The sequence below is a fragment of the Lipophrys pholis genome (genome assembly GCF_963383615.2).
Source record: "Lipophrys pholis genome assembly, chromosome: 3".
NCBI lineage: Eukaryota > Metazoa > Chordata > Actinopteri > Blenniiformes > Blenniidae > Lipophrys > Lipophrys pholis.
In genome coordinates, this window is record NC_137627.1 from 7492365 (window position 1) to 7515458 (window position 23094).

The following is a 23094-nucleotide window of genomic DNA, read 5'->3' on the forward strand; positions in this document are numbered from 1 at the left end:
TTTCATAATTGACTGTTTTTCAGGCAGAAACACTGGAAATATTTTATAAAATAAGAGGGAGGCTAATATTATATTCTATGTTTACTTTATTGTCTATTCTATTATTGTGAAATTTGTTAAACTATGTGTTGTCTGGCAACTTGTGAAAATTTCGATCAAAAGCATCTAAATAACACTCAAGTAATTTTAGAATGAATTACCACCTCCATGTGAAGGATTCACTAGCAGCCAACAGTTTGTCTGCGCTTCGGCACATTTCTTCTGAAATGAAGTTTACAGAATAAAAACCTGTCACACATGCAGCCTATACTGCTGAAGGATAATTTTACTGTCACACTCTATAAAAACACTGGGGACATTTCCTTTAAATTGTTACCATTTTTAAAAGTAAAATAATAGTTTAGAATGCAATCAATTACAATTGACCAAAAGAAGTTTCTCTTTCACCTTCTGATATTGTACCCCAAAATTTACACAAAATCATAGATTCATTGTACAGAATGTGCCAGTGACCGTCTGCAATAGTCAGACCTGCATTATGAGACTCTTCCAGTACCTCTGAGGCCGTGTTCACGCGCCGATTTCAAAATGAAAACTTTCATTGCGCTTTGGGTGGCCATCGGAATGGTGCCAGTGAAAATGCAACTTTAATAAAAATGATCTCGAAGGAGGAACTTTTTGATAACGCCACCACTCCGTCTCCATGAAAACGTGTTAAAACGCAACTTTTCTGATACGCTGCTACTGGGTTAGTAAATAGTTCTGCACATCCGCGAGTTGATCAACAATAACGTCAATGGCGGCCTCCAGAATGGCTTGACTCCCCGTCCATGTAGTTTGATGGTTCAGAGTCGCCCGTCTCTGCTTTCCTACTTTGTCACCTGCCCATACGAATGTCCGTGTAATCGCCATTGTTATGGTTTATAGAGTATTGATCTCTGCACGCATGTGTGTGTGGTTTGGTTTCAAAAACATTCAACAGCCTCCCCAAGCGGCCTAACATGCAAACTGTATTCTTTTCTTCGGGATTACCTGAATCCAACACCGTGGACATTTTGTTATTCAGGAACTTTCTTCTCTTTTGGAAACTGTGTGATACATTACAGGAACTATTCCAACACCCTTCCACAAGATAGAACTACCTTTTCATAATATTAATTTCTTTATTAATGCTCCTTTGAAATACCACTGACGTGCAAATTGCCCAAAGGACATTGGCAGAATATATCAGGGCCAACATAGCTTTATGTCTCCTCTACATTGGCTACAAGAAAGGATTCAAAATGAAAACCTAATTCAAAGCCTGAATTCACTTCTCCTTCAGGCTACCATCTCCCTGAGGGAATAAGTGACTTGAGGCTATTGAAAAAGTGCTTATGGCCCAGAAAAGGGAAAAAGAAAAAAAAAAAAGTGCTGAGTTTCTATACAGTTGTGTCTCTGAAACAAGCGGGAACTGTAGTGTTCAGCCAGCCCAGCGGTGAATACACCTAATGAGGCCAGGTACACACAGGGCAAGCTGTGCACATGATGTTTTGTGCACCGTGTGACAGCAGACTGATTTCAGACCAGCTGCCATTGGTGCTGATTGTAAACAAACAAGTGAACAGTGACAGTGAGCAGATCTGAGACCTGCTGAGAGACGGACGGGCACCTGTCTTCTCCTGCTTCTCAGAGGGCTGGTGTTCAGCTTATTGCGCACGCACGCACGTACGCATGCAGGCAGGCAGGCAGGCACACACGCACGCACGCACACACACACACACACACACACACACACACACACACACACACACACACACACCCAGCTGGAGGCTTGACCTGGGTTGCTCTGACAAGGAGCTGTCACCACCTTACACTTCATTCCTACAATCAGCAGGCTTGTCAACTCCACCCTGCCACTGGCAGCTTGGCACATGATGATGATATGTGTGTGTATGTGTGTGTGTCAGTACGTGTTTCCTGCCTGAACTGCTCACACATTCATACCACTCCACAGCAGTCACACCACTGAATAGCACCTATGCATCTGCACTCTTGCATGCCCCCCCCCCACACACACACACACACACACAGTTGAGCTGAGGTTGAGAAAGGACAATTGAAGTGATTTTCATTCTCTGCCAAAGGGGCAAAGATGGAAGCCTGATGGAAAGTGGAGGAGACGCAGAGAGTGAAAATAAGGTAGAGGAACACGGAGCGACAGCAGAAGATGGATAGACAAAGAGTTGTTGAGAGGAACAGGCTGAGGAGCGTTTCCAGACAAGGTGACAGTCCTGGCGGAGACTTTCCCAACCCCCAGTGTTGGAGCGCGGCCGGTGTTGCCGAGGCCGACGTAGGAGGGGTGTCAAGGGCACTCAGCGTCAAATCTCTAAAAGGCTGCCCTGCCAAGCTCCGTTATAAAAGGGTTATGACTTCAATATTCAGCGGGATCATATAGCATATAGGAATGTGGGCTGCAGTCCAAATCAATTCATTTGGACAGATGTCTTTGTTGCAATGAAACTGTTGTGGTAGATTCATAGCTCGCCATTTACAGTTAGCTGCTGCCATTATCCAGAACACCTTAAGGTGTCAGCGTGTTGCTCAAGGACACTGCGGCAGTAAACAAGAGCTCTGATGGACAGGTAATAGGAACTTGAAGCTGTTAATACTTTGAGTTTATGGGCCAGTCTCAATAGTGATTCAGTCACTTCTCCACCAGGGTGCAGCACAGTGAAAAAGCCATTCTTCTTTACATGCTGAATGACTTTCTCGGGTGTGTGATGTCCAGATGTGTGCGTCTTTGCTTGAACGGACCCACGGTTCACTGTGGCCATTCTGCCTGTCGCGCCAAATGACTGACAAAACTTATTACAACAGAGAGGTGAGAGGATCTTGAATGCATAATTGAACATTAATTAACTACTGGAATTGCTATAACTAATGATAAGAGTGATTGCACATCTAATGAAACTGGTCATTTGCATACAAAAGCTTCATTCTTCTCTTCTCTCTCTCCCTCTCTCTCTCTCTTCAATCTCGAGCCTGCCTCACTTTTTTGTTCTTCTCTTTTTCCCATCCTTTACTGAAGATAGCAATACTTCCTTTCCCCAGCTTGGCATGGGTCTTCCTCGTGTCAAGAAAAACCAGTCATCCAGCCGGCGTGTATTTTTCATCCTTGTCTGACTTCTATTTTGGTGGTCCGGGAGGCGTGCAGTGAAGGATTCCTTGCTTGACCAGTGGCTCCATTTCTCCGCTCATCGTGCTCGACGGGGTGCTGCCATTCACCCGGAACCCACCCGGATTAGGTGGTGGAGGTGGACGTGGAGGCAGGCCGCTCGTCAGCCAGGTAAGCAAACCGACACCTAAACATCGGCAGGTCTCCCTACATGCACGAGGGCTGTCGCCTCTGAACAAATGTACCGAGCCACAAGCGAGTGTTCAGTCTCTCTCAAATATTGCACTTCTCCACACCCGTCTCTTTTATCTCCTTTGATTCCTCCAATCTCAGCGAGATATCCCTTCACCTCTGCTCTCCTCCCCCGTTCCAGCAATGAGCTATTCAGTCAATATTTACAGCAGCACCCACGCAGAGGTTGGACAAAACGCCTTTTGATATAAAGTACAAGAACTACAAGATAGTGCTCTACCTACACCAAGTCCACTGTCTCACAGAGTTGCCATAGACTTGGAGCTTCTTCAGCAAACCTTGTTATACACCACGTTGCCCTCAGATCTTCAAAGTGTCATTCAGAACTTACAGCAGCCATGGCTAAAGGGACCAGTTTTAATGAGACGCCAAATGGATGTGCTGATTGTGTTTGTTCTGCTGTCTGTGGTAATCGAACCAAACTGAAAGGAGCTGATGCCAGTCAATATTTAAACCCTCAAATTTGATGTCAGTGAAGGAATAACAGAGGAAACACCTCTTGTCTTTTATCAATTGGTGCGTCCGCTGCGGATGAGGTATAAAGTGATGGCTGCGTTTCTACGATTTACGAGGGAAATCCAGTTAAAAGCCTCTAATGTGATTGATTTACGATACAGATACATTTAAGGAGCGTTAAAAGGATTAACCACTAGATTTTAAGGCTTGATTAAAACTGAAAATAAACATTCAAGACACATAAATGATAGGGAAACTATGTTGTTTGTGATTTTTCTTTGAAGGCACAGGGCAAGCGCGGTGGTACTATCACCACTGAGACATTTGACCCTGGCTCCGTATACACAACAATGTTTCCAGTGAAAACAGAAATTCTTTGTTGCATTTTGGGTGTCTGTTTACATGACAACAATGCTCGGAGACAATGAAAATGCCATTTTTGGGAAAACGACTCCCAAGGTGGAACTTTTTAAAAAAAACACGTAAAAAGGGAAAAACACAACTTTTTGAAAAAGCTTAGACTCTGTCTGCGGTGAAAAGAGAGAAAATGCTAGTACTGCGCATGTGCACCATGGCCGACGGCCGTAGTAAATTGTTCTTACACACATGCACAACGCGATGTACATTAATAACAATGGCGGATTCCAGAGTGTCATGACCCCCAGTTCATATTCTCCCGGGACTTGGTAGTTTTAGAGTTGACAGTCACCCGTTACTAGAAATCCAACTTTATCATCTGTCCATACGAATGTCCATGTATGCGCCATGTTTATAGCGTATTGTTCTCTGTTTCATTCCCAAAACAAACAACAGCAACCACAAGCTGAACAACATGAAAACCACATTGTTTTCAGCCTGTTTCCGTGTAAATGCACATCATTTTCTAAATGGTGCCATGTGAACGAGGAACTTTTCTGAAATGAAAACACCCCCCCCCAAAAAAAAAAGTGTTTCCACTTGAAGTTACAAATAAAAACTCACTTTTCTAACATCACTTCACAGGATTTAAATGACAGTGATCCTGGTTGTTGATGTTCTGAAGACAGCCTGATGTGAGTTAAAAGAGAAAGAAACAGACAGGATGTATAAAATGAACTGTTATCCCTCGTTTACGATGTTTTTGTAAACTCAGCCACCCACACCAACCTCCTTCTGTACAGATTTATAACAGGGCCACATTGTTACCAAGCAAGCCTACAAATCTTCTTTTAAGGTTTGCTGTTTACCAACTGGCCAATAAAACAGGTACACTGAACCATCATTTAATGATGACTTTGTCACTTTGTGCAGGTTTCTTGTCTGATTAGCCCATCACTCCTGATTGATGTTGGGATGGTCCAGTTACGACACAAGAGCATTGACTGTAAATGAATCAATCAGTCCGTCACGCCACATAATGAGCAGGTCTGAGCCAAAGAACCACAATTTCATTGCTGCTTCTCTCTTTGCTCCTACTCCCTTATTGGGTTTAAGAGGAAAAGAAAGTTATTTGACCTTGCTCTGAAACATCTAATATTTTGTTGTATTACTTGTATGACTGCTCACAAAAGTGTGGGTAGTTTGTGGTACCATGGTTCTCATTCAGGTCATTCTTTGCGATTGTGGTAATTGCTAAACTTTGCTTGTTACTTCGTCGGCAAAGCAAAACAAAGAACAAATAAAACCCATCAGGTGAGCTGCTACTTGTGCCACTTTAATGAGCTTCTTGTTGGCTTTGCCCGCAGAAGCCCACATCCATACTCATAATTAAGCATCTCCTATCTTATTGTCATCTCAGATCACGCTCAAAGGATACAAATATTTACCACGTTGCATCTGATGGCACTCTGCCGTCTCAACACAGCAGGATCACAATTTTTCGCTTCAGACTTGCTCTGGCAATCACTAGACCTCAGGAAAATTCCTTCAGTTCAGTCCCTGAGTCCCTTAATTACAAGCGCAGTGATGTGCAAGCAATAACCTGCCTCACTTCTCGTCTCAATGAGAAACAGTGTTGCTGATGGAGTCTAATTATGTATATCTATACATTCACCACATACTGAAAAGGCTCTTTGTGTTTATCCTTTAACACATCTGGCGGGGCATTTTAGCATAAAAATAAAAAAAACAAAGACGTCAGTTATAATCTGATTAGTGTTGTGATAATAAAGCAAAAGGGGCAAGAATGACACAGAAATGAGATTGTGCGGGCGCTGCCTTTCAGCTTGGATGGCGCCGTGAAAACGGATGACAGCCATAATCAATGTGGACACCATGAGAAAGCCTGCTATTAACTATCCCATAAACAAATCCTAGAGTGGAATATCAATTTGGACAGTGAGCAGAAAACGCTGAACCGGAGCATTGGAGGCATCATTTGTCACTCGGGTTATTTGAATTCAGTGAGATCGCTTCTGGTTTTTATTCCTGAGAAAAGGAGGATTTTACAGAGAAGACTTTATAGGAGGCATTTTCCAGAGCAGACGTACTGTCTGCTGTTTATTGGCTCCCTGGACTGTCACATTTGATTCGGTTTGTTGAGTTTTATACTCTGGCCAGTTTGATTTAAAGCAATCCATCTCGGCTTGCTCTATTAGCCTTTCATTAATGTTTTTGGAGTTGTTCAGCCACTGCGTGCAGACTTTGTGGTGTGGTCCAGCTTACAGGCGAGTGTGGGTGCGGATTTCTCAGCTATCCGGAGCAAGAAGCATCCCGGAAGGAATTGTGCACATTTCCACTGGAGCCTGTGTGACAAAGTGTCACTACGTCTCTATTCTTAGTCGAGAGTGTGATGTTCTGTCAAGGCCAGGCAAATCTGCTGTTTTTAAATCATTTGGAATTTAACACAAACTACAGAGTTCCAAAGAGGATTTCCAGTTGAAAAGACAAATATTGTATCATCTGTCTGTCAGAGCGACATCTCCGGGTGACTGTCGTTAATCTGGTGGATGATTGTCTCATGAGGCTTGAATCAAAGACACTTTTTCTTTTTATTTCCGAGTGTGTTTGTGTTTACGCTTTGGCACTCTTTTACTTCTGTTCTCTTGTGATGAGTTTGACAATGTGTTTTTTTTTTTAGTTTTTTTTACTCCAAATGAAATTCTATTAGCAGTCGAGTGTTTGGATTTTGATTAAATTACACTGCAGTCAAGACCAGATTTTGTAACTTGTGCATCTCGTCATTCATGCCAAATAAAGGGTATATTGAATGAAATACAAGAGTATGAAAAATATGTGTGCTATCCATTGATATACACATTTTTGGTAATATCTATGATGAAGCACCATCGTGTTTGACTCATATGCTTTAGCAAAGCTTATCCCATTTTAAATGATGCATTTATCTTAAAAACATAAAAAGTGAGTCAGACTGCATATAGTGTACTTTTATTTTTTAAATAACACTTTGGCATTGCAGAACAGGTTGACCCAACGGTTGTTACAGCCATCTTTAGGGGACACGAAAGCTGCTCTAGAAAACAAAATAGGATTATGTAACTGTCACATAATGGTACATCTCTGTATTGACTTTAAAGATAAAATGGTGAAAGACATTCATTTTATTGAGCGGTTGATAAAGGGTTAAGCTCAGTCTCAGATGGTGCCCATGATGACAGAAATGCAAAGTTCTTGTTAAGTTGTGTGTGCGTGTGTGTGTGTGTGTGTGTGTGTGTGTGTGTGTGTGTGTGTGTGTGTGTGTGTGCGCCACTGATATTTCACACAACCGTGCATAATATCATGTGCACAGTGCCATCACCATCAGTCTGATTATGAATATTCATGAGGTTACGCAAGCGAGCGCTTTCGCCAGACTTCAACACTGGAATATGTGGCTCATTATCAAGTCTCACAAAACGAGACATGAGAGTTGCCTGCACTGACTTCTGAGGTGACTCGGTCTCGTAATGATGAAGAGTAATAGGACTTTGTGATTACTCTTGCATTCTTTGATCACTTTGTTGACTCCGCCCTGGGGTGACTGAATGGTTCGAATCCGACGCAGATGCAATCAGCACTTACTTTAGTGTAATGAGCTGTTAGTGTGAGCAGTGACCATGTGCCACTGCTTTTCTGGTTGAATGGTTGTTGTGGAGCCCGTAATACTTTTGCCCGGTAACTGTTAAAAACAATAGAGCATGTACGTGTTTAGAACAAAGTGTCTTGTCTCGTTAAACGTGGCCAATGACAGCACAATGCTAAATTTGAAAGGGGTTTACAAGGCAGGGCTTTTTGTCAACCAAAAGCACAGTCCTCATTCATGTGTGTCCAGAGTCAAATCACTCGGCCAAGGTTAGAGAAAGAATGATATGCAGTTTTGTGAAAAGGCAAAAAACAAATTGAAAGTCGAACTCAAAACAAAAATCAAAGCAATCTTGGATAACTTTCCTTAACTTTACAAAAGTGCCCTAATTTAGGCATACTTCAAGGGTGATATCATGGCATTCCCCAGGGTCATATTTTCCTTGATCTTTGGTCTATCTGCTTGAATGATGACTATACCTCCAAAAATCTGATGAAATTCTCTCAATGTCCACGTTTTCTGCAGAAACAACACAAAATTATATTACAAATATTTTATGCCTTTATTCAGCAATATTATTTTGACATTTGTAATCCTGCTACAAAAACTCAATGCAGCCTGAAGTCTTATAAACAAGGATATATGACTGGAGTCATGGTGACGCCTGTTGATGTTGTCTGATAATGAAATTGACGGCAACAAACACGCATGGTGGCGGGAGCATCATGACTTAGGGTTGCATTGCTGTCAAGAGTTAAAGTCAGAATTCTTCTCTGCAGAGAACTGAGGCAATTAGAGAAGGAAAGAAAAATCCATGTTGTGAGGTGGTAGAGTCAGAGATCAGATCTGAATCCAACAGAGAGGCTGAATTATGAGCTTGTTCATTGCAGACATCTTAAAAGTTTGGCCAGAAGAGATTAAGGAATATTAAAGAATATTCCAAAATTTATGTAAACAAATCTACACTTTATATACCTGTTTACACTTTTATTTCAATTGTAGATGGATGGACCTGCATAAAAGATAATTGTTATTAAATTACAAGCCTACTGATATTGATAGTGCACGAGTAACAGAGTAAATTCTTTAGCTGCTTTAATTATTATTACACCTTTTATACCTGTTGGAGTTAATAAGTTGTCCTGACCTTTTTTTGGAGCCTAAGTGTATACCGCCTAGTAATATTTGCATTTATAATTTCATTTCTAAATGATTTAGCATTACAGCAAAAGAAGAAGGAACTGAAGCCTGATCCTATTAATGCAGAATTAAGACTTGGCGCAATAAAATAATCTTATATAATCTGTATAATCTTACAAACAAAGTTTTCCCATGGAGTAGAATTTTGTGTCTCTTGAATATGTGTGGTTACAGCAAATAGTTGAGAACCTCACGAGCCAAGAAAAACGATGTTACCGCCCAGGCAGGCAAAAGCATGAAGCGGAGAGACCACAGGCTGCCAGACATCATTATCTCTCTCAGCAGTCCCCCTGCACGCACTTCAACTGGGTTGGACTTAAGGATTCTGGGGAGAAAGATGCCTGCCCGAACAACAATAACAACAACAACAACAACAACAAATAACAACAGTGTTTCCAAATGGCGTGCGAGCCCCCTCCCCATAACAGGAGCCGCATGTGCCTATGTAGACTTCGGGGACGCAGTCCTCCCGAACGAGGATTTTCTTTCTATCACACTGCTTCAGTGAAGAACAAAGGCCGATCGAAGGTGGCCTGGCTGCTACTTCCTCAATAAAACATTGAGCAAGCGAATAATGAAAGGGAAAGCTACCGTATGGAAATATTGCACAGAACTTTCAAGAGCGTAGTTATTAAAGTCGAGTGTATTGTAGCATGAGAAATCTACCATTGGATATTGCTTTTTCTTTTCTTCTATCCACGTTTCCATTCTTTATCTTGGAACAAAAGCAGCCTAACCCAACAAAGGGGCTTTCGTGCCAGTAACTTTGTGAGCCATCTGAACTTCGAGGGCTCCCCTTCAGCTTTGCAGGAAGGAAAATGAAAAGGGGGTTTTCAGGTTTCACTATATTTCTGTAAAGCAGCCAGCCAAATCCATATGGCTCGCAAAATAAGACTGAACAAATCACTTGACTTTATAATGCAAATGGGCAGAAAAAGAAAAGAAATGAGAGAGAGGGGGAGAGAGAGAGAGAGAGGCAGAGGCATCTATCTGAGTTGTTGAGCTTCCAGGTGCAGGAAACAGATGTATTTGATGAAACATGTCGGGCGTGGTGACAAACTGATGCAGTAATTGATAAAGACACACAAATAGAATGGCTTTCAATCAGTGTAGGGCTGCTACCAAACTGTGATGTTGTCAACTTGAGCATCTTCATCCATCACGCTACAACCTTATCAGCAGTTGAAGACGTTTATCTTTTCCCTGAAATTGGATTGAATCCCATGGCAACAGTATCATCACTACCTGAAGGACTCACATCCATGTAAAGCTGCAAGAATACGTTCACAGTTTGATGACATGTGCAAACTTATTCATACTTGCAGATCATCAAATGAAGACTGTCACTAATACTAAATAAACACACCACAAACCAAGATCCCTTGATGCGAAATCATCATTATTGTTCACACCCAATTTGAAGATGCATAGTTAGAGTCCTACTCATTTATATGAAGAATGAAGGGCCCACTGTAGAGGTTAATCCTGTGTGCGTACGTGCGTGTGTTCCAAATCCCATTTAAGTGCAGATGAATTTGCAAATGAATCTACATAATCTGTTGGAACGTAGGGAGTGGGCGTGTTGGTGGCTGGGGTCACACACAATCGTCCCCTATTCAAAAATGTGTATGTATATCGCACGGTATTATTCATGTAAAAAAAAAAAAAGGAAATAAATAAATAAATAAATGAATAAAAAAAAAATTTAATAAATAAATAAATCTATCTATGATTAATGTTTGTATTTGGACACCGAGACCTTTTCATGTTAAATCATCTTTTAACCACTTTGCACGTTTTTAATTTTCTGAAATATTTCCCATTTACCAAAAAAGAAAAGTCACAATGACAAAGAAATAATTCAACCCTAAAAACCCGAGCCTCAGTAGACGTGTTTACACAGTCTGATTGAATTTTTCTGATTAAGGGATTTGATTGTCCTGTTTACATGAAGACTGAATAAAGTGATCAGATTGATGTGAATGTTTATATGCACTAATGATGTCATCGATGTGCACAGTCAGGCAAATTAACTCTGAATAGAGAGACATGATTTGAATGCACGTTTACTGTACATCAGGAATAAGGAGCGGCAGAAATCAGACCTCTTGTTTTGAATAAAATCTCTTTCTGGATGGACCCTATAAGATCAGGAGCTTTTCATTCCCATTATTTTGTGAGCATGTAAACACAACTATTCACGATCCCCTTAGAAAATCAATGATGCATTTAATGCATTTACTTAAACGTTTTTTCTTAACAGTGCTGGGATCAGTTCTCGGGAAGACAATAATACATTTGAAACATAGTGGTGAACGTTGGTTATTGTTGTTGAATAATTCAAGCTTCATATAGCAGATTTTCTAAGAACACATTTGTAATGACGGTTGAAAAATCTAGATATGAAACAGTACAGTCATAAGAATGAAATATCTTCAGAAAATTTGGAACTCAACGATGATGTAACTGCAAGCCAAATTTCAAACTTTAAAACACCTCAGAATGAAGGAAAAAAACTCCTTGAAAAGGCGAAGCAGAAAGCAGGCACAGAACGGAACTAACTTGTTTTTGTTTTTTTTAACCACATTTGGTTTCCTTCAGTGACCTGCTGGGTGCTGCTGTAGATTCTGTCTGATGGAAAGGTCAAAGCCCCAGAGAAGTTCACTTCACTCAACTACTCAACTGTTTTGTTGATTTGCTGGTGTGACCAGTTCAGTTTGCCTTAAATTAAATATAAACCAGGAGTGAAGGGTTTATTTAAAAACTGGAAATGATTGTGACCACTTCTCTCGGCAAGCACGCACGCACACGCACGCACGCACGCACGCACGCACACACACACACACAAATTAATTAATTAATTATTCATTTAAAAACATATTGAAAATAACAAATCAAAAAAAATCCATGTTCTCCCAGTGGTATTAGAGTTATCATCTTCATCTTTCATGATGGTGGTTTGAAAGCTCCCAGTAAGACTGATCAGTTCTCAAACTGTATCGACAGAAGATGTTAGTTATATGGGTAACAACAATTCTCATGGGCTCAATTATCTTACATTTTAAATGAAGATGGTTCTACTGATGAGGCCCATATCTAGTGTCATTTTAAGTGCCAATGTAATAAGAGAAAAAATATATACTTCCTGTAATTGTATGTGGCAAGATCTGAAGGGCTTTTTGTTTGTTTGTTTTTTAAATCCCAAGAGATATTTATCATCCATAAACCCTAGAGATTACGACTCCACTGCAAAAGAAAGGGTTCCACTGAGAGAGTATTTGATGTACTGTGTCTGTGTTTAGCTGATGACTTTGACAGAACTACAATATAAAAAAATAAATAAAAAATGAACCAAAACACAAGTTATAAGACAGATAAATCTTTTTGGGGTTAATGAGGTGTGGTGTGATGCAGTACGAGGCACACATCTATCCAGGAGAGCTGTTTGCTTGGTTCTTACCTGAAGGGTTGAGCAGCCGCCAAGTGATTGCTGGGTCCGGCCTGCCACTGGCCAAACAACTGAGTGTCACATTGCTGCCCTCATTCACTATGATGTCTTCTGACACCTTGTAGATGTTGGCTGGAACTGTAGAAACGAGACAAATGAAGCGTCAAGGTTAGGTTTTAGTGTCGCACAAAAATGGCAAAGTGTTGCAGTCTTGTGTAACTCCTGATGGAGGTACTGCAATTATCCTTCTCTAGGACCACGTTTCTCTAAACAAAGAAAGCGCCTCAGCCAACTGTAGCAACTTTCATATATTCATAGAATTACTTAGTACAGACAGAATACAAGAGCTGACTTTGATTCTCCCAGTTGAAAGGGGAAGTTTAGAAAAGCTGTGGAGAACCTTCTTTTCCTACTGCTAAACCCCTCAAAGGTACTTACAGTAAACTTCCTCAACCCAGGATCCAAATAAGCAATTTAATCTTCTGCCCCGGGACCTGAGCTCACAAAAACAGATTGCTTCTCTTGTCATATGGGGACCCACCAGACGCTTGGCATTGGTTCTGAGCTCACACACACACACGCGCGCGCACACTCAGAAATGCATGCTTTGATGCACTATTCAAAATGTAAAGGTGAAAGGAAGGCTCCTTCATATGTGGGTCTGTATGCGACACTGCGTTCAGAGTTACATGGAAGCTGTTTCATCTCCGCGCGACGCTTGATGATCACTCTGCCTTGCGATCACATCTATGCCTCACTCCTGCTGCTTGTCACACCCACACAAACAGAAACCTGGAGATAAACGGCGGTAGGGTGGAAAAAAACCTTTACTGTGGCGGAAAAAAAAAAATAAAAAAAAAAGCAAACAGCTCAGATGAATTAAGAAGGTGAAGTCCGCTTTAAAGCGAGTCAGCAGCACAGATACAATCAATCATGACTGATGTTGAGGGCGTACATCACTGTTTTTACAAACTGAAAGCAAAGTGGCTGGGATAAGGAATGATATATATGCAGATATGAGCCCAGAAATCAACGGCTTGGAATATGATGAATGTTCGAATATGCAGAAAAACAAAACAGGAACAAGTATTTTTTTTCCCTCCCTCATGGACAGAGATAAGTAGCTTTACTGCTGTCACGACAATAACTTTCAACGTGAAAGTTAACATGTCTGCTTCTCCATCAACATCAAACACTTCCATGTTATAGCTGTAAGGTTATTTTTACCAGAACAAAACCTACACCAACCAGCATCCAATAATGTACATACCCTTCTAACCCTGGACTCGTCCTGTTACGTGCCATCAGGCAGCAGATCATTAAGCAATGCAGCAACCTCCAGCGCGGTAACTCAAGGAACATCCACATGAATACTCGCACCTGCAATTCCATGAAGAACATTATCCCAAGCAGCCCGCAGTCTCTGTTGGCTCGCCTTCTTCCCAGGGTGCCTCTGTTGCCATTTCCACCCAAGGTAAACACTGCAAAACACCCCCGGCTATCCACATGATGCAAAAATAAATGTGATAAACCAAACCCGGCAGCTTTTTTTTTTTCATCATTCCAGCATCCAGTTTTGTTGCTGGTGTCCTATATTATATCTGCTTTCAGGCATTGGAACTGGTTGTAATGGACACTGTGACTGGGCCAGAGGGACAAAAAGACAGCAAGCACCCCCCCCCCCCAAAAAAAACCCAGTATGAAAGCTTGTTTCCAATAACTTTAGGTTGAGACTGGACAGTATATGGCTTTAGATCAGGGGTGTCAAACTCATTTTCACATGTTCACAAAGTTTTTCTTTGTTGTGGTGCGGAGTATACGTGATGAAAATGACTATTAACACAAAACTAAATCAATTAAGATGCAAAATGACTTCAATCTCAACTTAAGGCCAATTATGACACAAACTACAGTGAAATTTCCCCAAAACGTCTCCTATCGCTGTTGCATTACACATGTTTTTACAAGCTCACCTTGACAGCGTGGATTTGAGGTTAATGGCAATTTGCTAGCGACAAGGTAGCTGGCTTTCATGGTATCATCGTTCATATCTCAGCTCGGCTCTCAGTGTTGTGTCTGCTACTCTTAATACATTTTCACTATTCGCTTAGTGCTTTGGCGGGCCGGAGTGAAGCCTTACGTTTGACACCCCTGGTCTAGTGCTGGACAGGCTGCCACTACTGTCCAAGTAGTCATATACCTTTTAATTGTTTGTGTATGTATTTCTTCCTCTTTGCGAAGCATTTACATTAACAACATCCATTTGTTCATGTTCCCTTGGTTACATACCAACTCTTCAACCTTCACTGACTGTTTAGTTGCTGTCTATCATGTTTGTCCTTTGACAGCTTTTATAACGACTTCTTCAATGTTATTCACCTCAGCTGTCAGTAATGTTGATGGGTGAACAGTGAGTATTCTATCTGACTTTTACATAGGCGTCATATCAACACAGCAGGGGGTTTATACAATGTCAGGCAAAATTGATCTGCTGCATTGTTGTTGGTGATGTAACATTACTTTCCTGAACCTGACGCAATGTGACCACTTCAGTGACTAGGAAATGGTTCAGACCAAGTGAATAATAGCAGCATTTGAAACCGCTCTGCAAGTTGTGGTGGCTGTGACACTTACATCTTACATCCATTAGTCACGATACTGTTCGATTATGGTCAACCTTATGATATAGAAATATTAAAGAATCCTTGTCTCTATCTATGTGTAATACTGCATAAGATCTTGCATTAGAGTTTCTAAATGCATCTGCTTTTCAGGGCTGATATTTCTTTGTCATTTAAGGGCAGTGATATTCCAAATCATTTTGTAAGGTACTTCTCGTATCTGAGGTAGTGCGAAAGAAAGCAACAAAAACACCACCGATTTCTTTGTGTCTCTTCTTTACTTGTTAAATGTTGTTGGTCTTTGGGAGAACATGTTCTTTTTGTGCTGGTTCATGGCCACCCAGGGTTGCGAAAGCAGGAATTTCTATTGATCCCACATAAGGGGATGGACCGTTATGACTTGCGTTTTTGTAACTCGCTGGAGAAATTGCCATAAGCACTTTGAGTATTATCTGCAAGGACATACACGACACATTCATTTCTGAAAATGCTGTTCATGGTGAGAGGAGGAATGGAAATGTGCATTGTTCACCCGTATTGGCTTCTCCACTTCTCCATGATCAATTTAGGGTAAATTATGCATTTCTGAATTGTAAGACAAAGTACCCCCTTGAGGCTTCTGCTAGGTCTATTGCCAGTATTAATAGAAAACTTGCAAATGCAACACAAATGCAGAATATTCCTTTGCGGTTATGGTTTATCTACCCCCAAAGGTCAAACATCTATACTTTTACATAGGGGGACATGTTCGTCATTCTTAAAACTTCTTTTATGCCCATTAAATCCCTTTTTCTTATCTTCTCCTTATGACATTAATGAATATCCATAACTGATTTGAAGTCAATCAGTTTTTGACCTTGCCACATTCTTTTACGAACAAAAAACTAAAAAAAAATCTTTCTTCAGGAACAAATACAATCTCATACACTCCATGAGCCCCAAGAGGTGTAATTTAGATGTGAGGCCATTTTCCAAAGACTTGCACCGAAGTCCGCTCTGCTCCCTAAATCACAATGTGCTCTCGGGAAAAAAAAAAAAAAAAAAAGGTATAGTGCTCTCTCTTATAGCCCTATGAAGCTATTATGTTTTCTATATCACTCAGGTAATATGAAAGTATGAATTTAGAAGGTGGAAAGTTGCTGAAATGTCATTTTCTGAATAAAGTAATTGTGTCAAGACTTATAGATGTATGACTGCAATGAATTTAAATCAGCAGAATTGATATACCAGCGAGCAGTCTCACAGTTATCCATCTGAATCTTTTACACGGGAATAAAAAAAAAAAAAAAACTGAAAAAAACTAAAAAGCTGGTGGCTTACCTGCAGTGTCAAATATCAGTTCCAAAACAATCAGGGAGAAAAGTAACAGTGTCTTTCAGCTCTCAACAGCTGTTGTCAGTTCCTCCATAAACAGGCCACTTAAAGCCCAACTGCTCCATTAAAGTTACTGGGTGGCCGTACAATAAAGATGGTGGTATAGCTGCACTCCTGTTGCGGGTGTGATTGGTGGCAGCAGGTAGTTGCGCTTCCTCTAACAGGGAGGCAGGCTTTCAGTTTCACGCCTTTAATTTCATTGTCTTTCAGAAGGTGTTTAAAACACATACACACACTGAGCCCTTCGTGTTGGCTTTGCTTAACGCTTAACAAACACCAACGGCAAAGTGATACCGAAAGGGGCCAAAGGGCGAGCCCGTGTGTGATGCTGAAAATCATATGCTATAGATTTGAAATAAAGCTGCTCACAGTCTCTGTGTCGACCGGTTTTTCTAAGAAACAGCATTTCATTGTTTGTCTCTTTCGGATTGTTTCTGCAATGAAAATATTATTGAAGCATCACGAACAGCCATTCTCTCAACTAACATCTCTTTTTCTCCCTCTCACACACAAGTAACCCATCTTTCTAATACCAGCCGACAACGCAGTCACAATCTGCCGAACAGCATTTGAAATGAAGTTGTTCGGAGTAATTGCTGGAGTCAAATGACCGAACCGAATGCAGATATGTTTGTTGAGATATGGCGAGGCGGAGCGGGGTTGGAGGCTCTCGATTGAGGTGACAAACAACTCAATTGGCTTTTTCTTTTTCTCTCTCCCACTTCAAAAACAATGAAGGTGGGGGTGGGGGTGGGGGTGGGGTGGTGCTGATTGGACGAGTGGCAATATGTGACTGGAGAATTAATCCTGAGAAGCACAGATATAAATGGATTGGGGAGGAAAGAAGTGCTCATACTCGGATAACCCTGTCACCCCTGCAAATGGGAGGGAAGGCCTGGTGGAGAGGGAGGTGGAGAAGGAGAAAGATGAACAAAGGGAGACAATGGTGACGGAAAGAAGTGTGAATGACATTTCAGCTCTCACGACCGCACAGCGCCCGGTGTCCAGCTGTCGGCAGTGAAGGTGGGAGGAGGGAGAAGAAAAGAGCGAATTGTAATCTTAGTCATAGGTCAACCTTCAACGAACAATGTGGGAAAGGGCAGCCTTTTGAAAAGTATTTTACCTCTGCAAGCACAGAAAGAATGAATTCCTCAGTGATGGACCGTGTCGGTGTAATGGGTTGTGGCTGAATTATGGTATACAATCAAAAGACCAACATTTAACATTACACTGAGTACTTCCATGTGAATATGTACACCTACACCTGTGAGGACCTATTCTGCGTTCTGTCTAAGGCATTTCATCACCCTAATCTGCTCCTCAAAGGACAACTCATAACATTCATAGTCATAAAACCACAAGCCTGAGGATACTGGGGATATTTTCCTCCTTATATTTGGTGACTTACCTTCCAATACAATACAATAATTAATGAGACAAAAAACAAACATTCTGTCTTTTCCGGCGAATGGTTCGGTTTTCCTATTTTTAAAAAAATAATAAATCTCTGATGAAAACGTTATAAATACACTGACCTTGCTTTCAACTCTAATTTTTAACTTCAAAGACAGAAAGACAAGTGAGCAAGAGACATAGTGAGAGGAGGGGAGGCACAGAGAGAACGGGATAGAGGGGGTAATTAGGGGGAGATGTGCTTGTGTTTGGAGGTTCTTGCATTAACTGTGAGCCTGTTTAGATGATAGAAAGAGAATGAGAGAGAGAGAAGCAAGATCTACTCACTGTGGGGAGCAATGGAAGGCTGTGAAAACAATACACTTGTCTATTTGCATACTAACAGCGCACTCTTCTTTTATAGCTATTTTTACAAACACACTCTGGACGCAACATATTAAAAGCTGAGAGGAGGTTGTGTATTCGTCAAAGGTATATAACTGCTATCTTTACATCTTGACGGCATTTTCTAAAACAAACAAACAATGCAACACAAACAGGAGAATAGGAAAAGTTTTGGGATTAGACGCCCAGATAAATTAATTTGCACCAAGTAAGGTTAAAATGAGTGTCTGTCTACCCGTCTACTGTTTCTGGTTGAAAAAAAAAAGAAAAAAAGAAAGTGCAGTGGAGATATCCGTCTCCATCTCTACCACCAACCGTTTGTGCTGACAAGAAGAAGTGAGCGGCAGAAGTGGCTGCAGCCGAAGGGGGTCTTGGGTAAAGCCCGAGGTCAAATCTGGGTCGGGATCGGAGTGGTTTAGCAGCTGGGGGAGTTGAGGGGAGTAAACAGTGAAGCCGCTCCTCTCGGACAGGGAAGCATCCGGCTTGTTTTGCAGAATTTTGCTAACGCATGAATGAGACTTGAGGTGAATGGGTGATCCTTGTAATCACCTGCAGCTGTACTGTAGTAATGCGCCGTTGGATGCCTTCAAGATGTTATTCAGTCAGTTTTTTGTTTTTTTTTCTCACTCTGAGTTAGTTACTCCGGCAAACTGCATGCTGGTGTGGAGGTTCGTCATCTCATGTCGATTTGATATACAGTATATGACATATTATGCATAGTTTGCATGTTTTTCCTGTTTTTGTGTGGATTTTCTCTGTTTAATCTAGCGCCTTTTCACAGTGTGTGTGTGTGTGTGTGTGTGTGATTTTTCACCCATCATCATCTGAGGTTGGCTTCAGGGCAATTTAGATGAAGCAGTATAAAATATGGATGGGTGGATGGATATCTACTTTCTCTTCATATCAAGATGGAGCATCTTCATTTAAATGCGTATGACTGCACTACACAGAAAAAACAACAACATTTGAGCAAATAAAAAGCTATTTATATTTGGCTGCTAATCTCAGAACGACATTGTCAAGGTAGATATCCATTATTGTACAGGTAGAGTTACAGCTTAATTTGATGCAAATATGTAGAAAGATAAAGACAATGTGTCATTCATTTATAGTCCAAAAAATGATCAGAGTATTTCTCCTTTACATGGTCAAAACGAAGTGAAATTTGAATGTTATTGCGGTAAATTATCGAACCTTTCATTTTTTTTCCCCCACCACATCACAAGATGAGCGATACCGGAAATGTAAGGGAATATTGAGTCTTGATTTGCAATAGACGTAAAGGTTCAAGTTACCCAACAACGGTGCTTGGAGCCACTGAAAAGGTAACTTTTTGAAAAGGCTCCGACTCTACTGCTACTGCGTGTGTGCACCACGGCCACAGTGAACCGTCCTTCTGCACATGCGCGAGTAGATGGGCAATAACAACAATGACGGGCTTCACATTGTCGTGACTCCCAGTCCATATTCTCCTGGGACGTGGGAGTTTAAGATTTGAGAGTCATCCATAATGTCTCTGTGTATACATTAAAGTTTTCTGAACGAAAAAACCCATATACAATGTGTTTTCATTTGAAGCGTTGGAGCGGAATCAGGGCCTTAATAAAGTCTGGATACGCAACTGCTTATATTGGCCATTTTCACCGCAGCATTTTTGTTGCAGATGAAACTGTTTTGTTTCGTACGAAAACGCAATAAATAGAATATTAAAACTTTGCTTTTGAACAATGGAGTTGTGTTGCAGTTGCCTTTCTGCACTTGGTTTTCCATACTTCGTACAGCATTTCCACAATACTGGAATGATAATGAATAGCTGCAGTAAAGAATGTCACAGGAGTTTGACAGGGAAAACACAATCCTTCAAAAATGTTGGCATTTTTTTCCCACATCTGATGTTTGTGTCGCCTGTTATGGTGGAAATATCAAAGAAGGGTTTTGAGATTTGTGCAGCTGGTATTATTCATACATGCATGCAGACGACTATGAGCAACAACAAGAATAAACACCAGCAGCTCTCTGCACACACATGCTCATGTTCAACAAATTAGAACAACACCGTTCCCAGCTTTCCATCCACGGTTAACAAGGTGTTCTTAGCTTATATATAGAACAATTTGCTCTGCAGCTGAGTGTGGCGTAAACACAAACAGAACAGACAAAGAAGCTGTGAAACTGTTAAAAATGATTCAGCGAAAGCAAGATGCTTGATTTGGCACTTTCCAAAGTGCCTTGTCAGTTTAACAAAAATCTCAGCATGGGGGAGGAAGATTAATGCTGTCAACATTCTGCACTTGTATTGGGAAAAAAAAAATCTGTTTCACCTGTAAGTCACAACGCGCTAAATAAATAACGAGGGCGATGATTGGTCATAGAGAAAGTGCAACTCTGTCAATCAGCGGGTGAGTTTGGACGAGACCCGTGGAGTGTAACAAAGGAGCTTCTCGGCACGAGCGCCCCGATAAAGTGGATTTCAAGAAAACACAATAACCGACTCGTTGCATTGCTGTTTGCGTCTCTGTTTGTAATGCCAGTTACTCTCCCGCTCTGTCTTCCATTTCCCTATAATCACGGGGGTTATTTTCATTTTTTGGGAAAAAAATAAATAAATAAATAAAATTTTCTGCTGTCCGTCTCGAACGTGGAGGTATTGGGCATGAAATTAGCCTTTGAGCAGAAGCGGAGGAGGCAGCAGGCAATACAGGATGCAACGTTACCCACCTGGATTCTGTCAGATTGCTTTATATTCAAGTTAAACTGTTCATTACAATTCAAGGATTATTGTGCCAAACTCTATTCCGCTCTTTAGAACAAGAAAACGGTGAACAACAAGACAGCTCGAGGCTCGGACTGTGAAAATCATTCCCTTACAGCGCCTTATCGCAGGCTATTGGGTTTAAAACAACAAAAACATTTATTTTTTTTCTCTGCTTTTATTCAAGCAGAAGTAACATACACTTGGCCTTGTTAGAATGAAAGGCTTTAAGATAAAATCATATTATCCAGCAATGCATCATGTGTCTTGTAAGCGCTTTGTGTGCATACCATACCATTATGGATCCCTCCCCCTTGGGCTCTCGTCACCCCCGCCCAACATTTACCCCCCGGCGCTTCTCAATGTGACATTTGGAGGAGTGATGTGGCAGTGAGTGCAGAAGAGGCGTGCGATTATGCTCAGCTAATTTGAAACCATTAGAAGATAATCAGAAGAAAGCACTCGTAGCCCTTTAGCTTTTAGCTTTTAGTGCTTGGAAGCTTCACTGTCAATTACCTGCTTTCTATAAACAAGGTCATCGTGAAACCTCCCTTACAAAAAGGCCGCCGGGATAGTCGTAGTCATAACTAAGTGACTGAATATCGTCACTTTAAACAAGCAACCGCTGTTCCTAAATGACTGTGTGTTTTTGTCTACATATTTTATTTAATTTTTTTTTTATGTTTTCCTTCACCTTTTTCTGCATCTCTGCTTCGGCACCTTAATTTATTTTTTTACAAGGCAATCTCCAAACTAAAAGTAGTGCAGTAGCAGAAAGAAGCAAGACGATTATCAGACTTACACTCTGGATTTGTCTGAATTTAAGGTTAGAAAAGCAAAACAGGCACAGAAAAAGCCACGCTTACATAATAGCTTTGATACCGCGACCACAAAAAAAAATAAAAAAATCATCTCCAATATAATCTGGCTTAGTGAGGGAGTTCTGAAAAAGTCAAAACGGGGAAAAGCCCCCCCCCCCCCCCCCCCCCCCCGAAAAAAGAAGCTACTAAAGGAGAAAAAGCAGCAAACTCTAATCACCATGCTTCATCTCCGAGTGTCTGCAATGTGCTTGTGTTGATAAAGAATAACACTAAGCCTTGTGGCAGTGCTTTTGCTTGTACACACGCACACACGCGCACACACACACACACACACACACACACACACACACACACACACACACACACACACACACACACACACACACACACACACACACACACACACACACACACACACACACACACACACACACACACACACACACGCACACACGCGCACACACACACACACACACACACACACACACACACACACACACACACACACACACACACACACACACACACACACACACACACACACACACACACACACACAGGGCATTTTCTTGCCTCTTCCCTTCACCCCGAGGGCCTGATTTACTAAGATCCTGTGTAAAGCACGCTCAATTGATAGAGCAAGTCATCCCTTAACCGGAATGCTGCCGGTTCAATTCCCTATCTGTGTCCTTGGAAGTGGACCTTGGAAGGGTCCTTGAGCAAGACACTGAACCCCAAATTTGAGTACTGGATGTTGGTGGAGGAAGTTATCAAATATATCAGAGTCCTATAGCAAAAACATCAGAATTGAGCAAAATAAATACCAAACAAACAGTAAAGGCATGACCTGTTACAAAAAAAAAATCCTGCAATGGCGGGACAACGCAACTCTTCTGAAACGTTTGGAACTGCATATGGGCACCACGGCTGTCGTAAACAGTTCTTCTACACGTGCGAATAGGTAGGTAGTAACAACAATGTTGTGAGAGAGTTAACAGATTTCAAGCACACACAGGTTAGATAGTCTTTTAAAAATGGTCTTCAATTGAAAACATGATACTTCAGCGAGTACAGTCACAAATACACAGATTTTTTTTTTCCCTCCTGCGGCTCCACTGGTGCCCACTTACAGTTTTACTTCCCTGTTGAAAGCCACAGCTGATATCTTCAATTATTCATGTCGACATTGATTCCCAATGTAACGACAAGCTACATC

General features: G+C 41.2%; 1 protein-coding gene across 2 annotated transcripts in view; it reads right to left on the reverse strand.

The window, feature by feature from the left end:
* The window catches only part of lsamp (limbic system associated membrane protein), a 505434-nt gene that overhangs the window by 29003 nt on the left and 453337 nt on the right, over nucleotides 1-23094 (reverse strand). For both annotated transcript variants that reach the window (XM_080459958.1, XM_080459959.1), the window contains one exon: nucleotides 12526-12651. In XM_080459958.1, the coding sequence (XP_080316084.1) occupies nucleotides 12526-12651 (126 nt within the window). The remainder of the gene's footprint in view (nucleotides 1-12525; nucleotides 12652-23094) is intronic.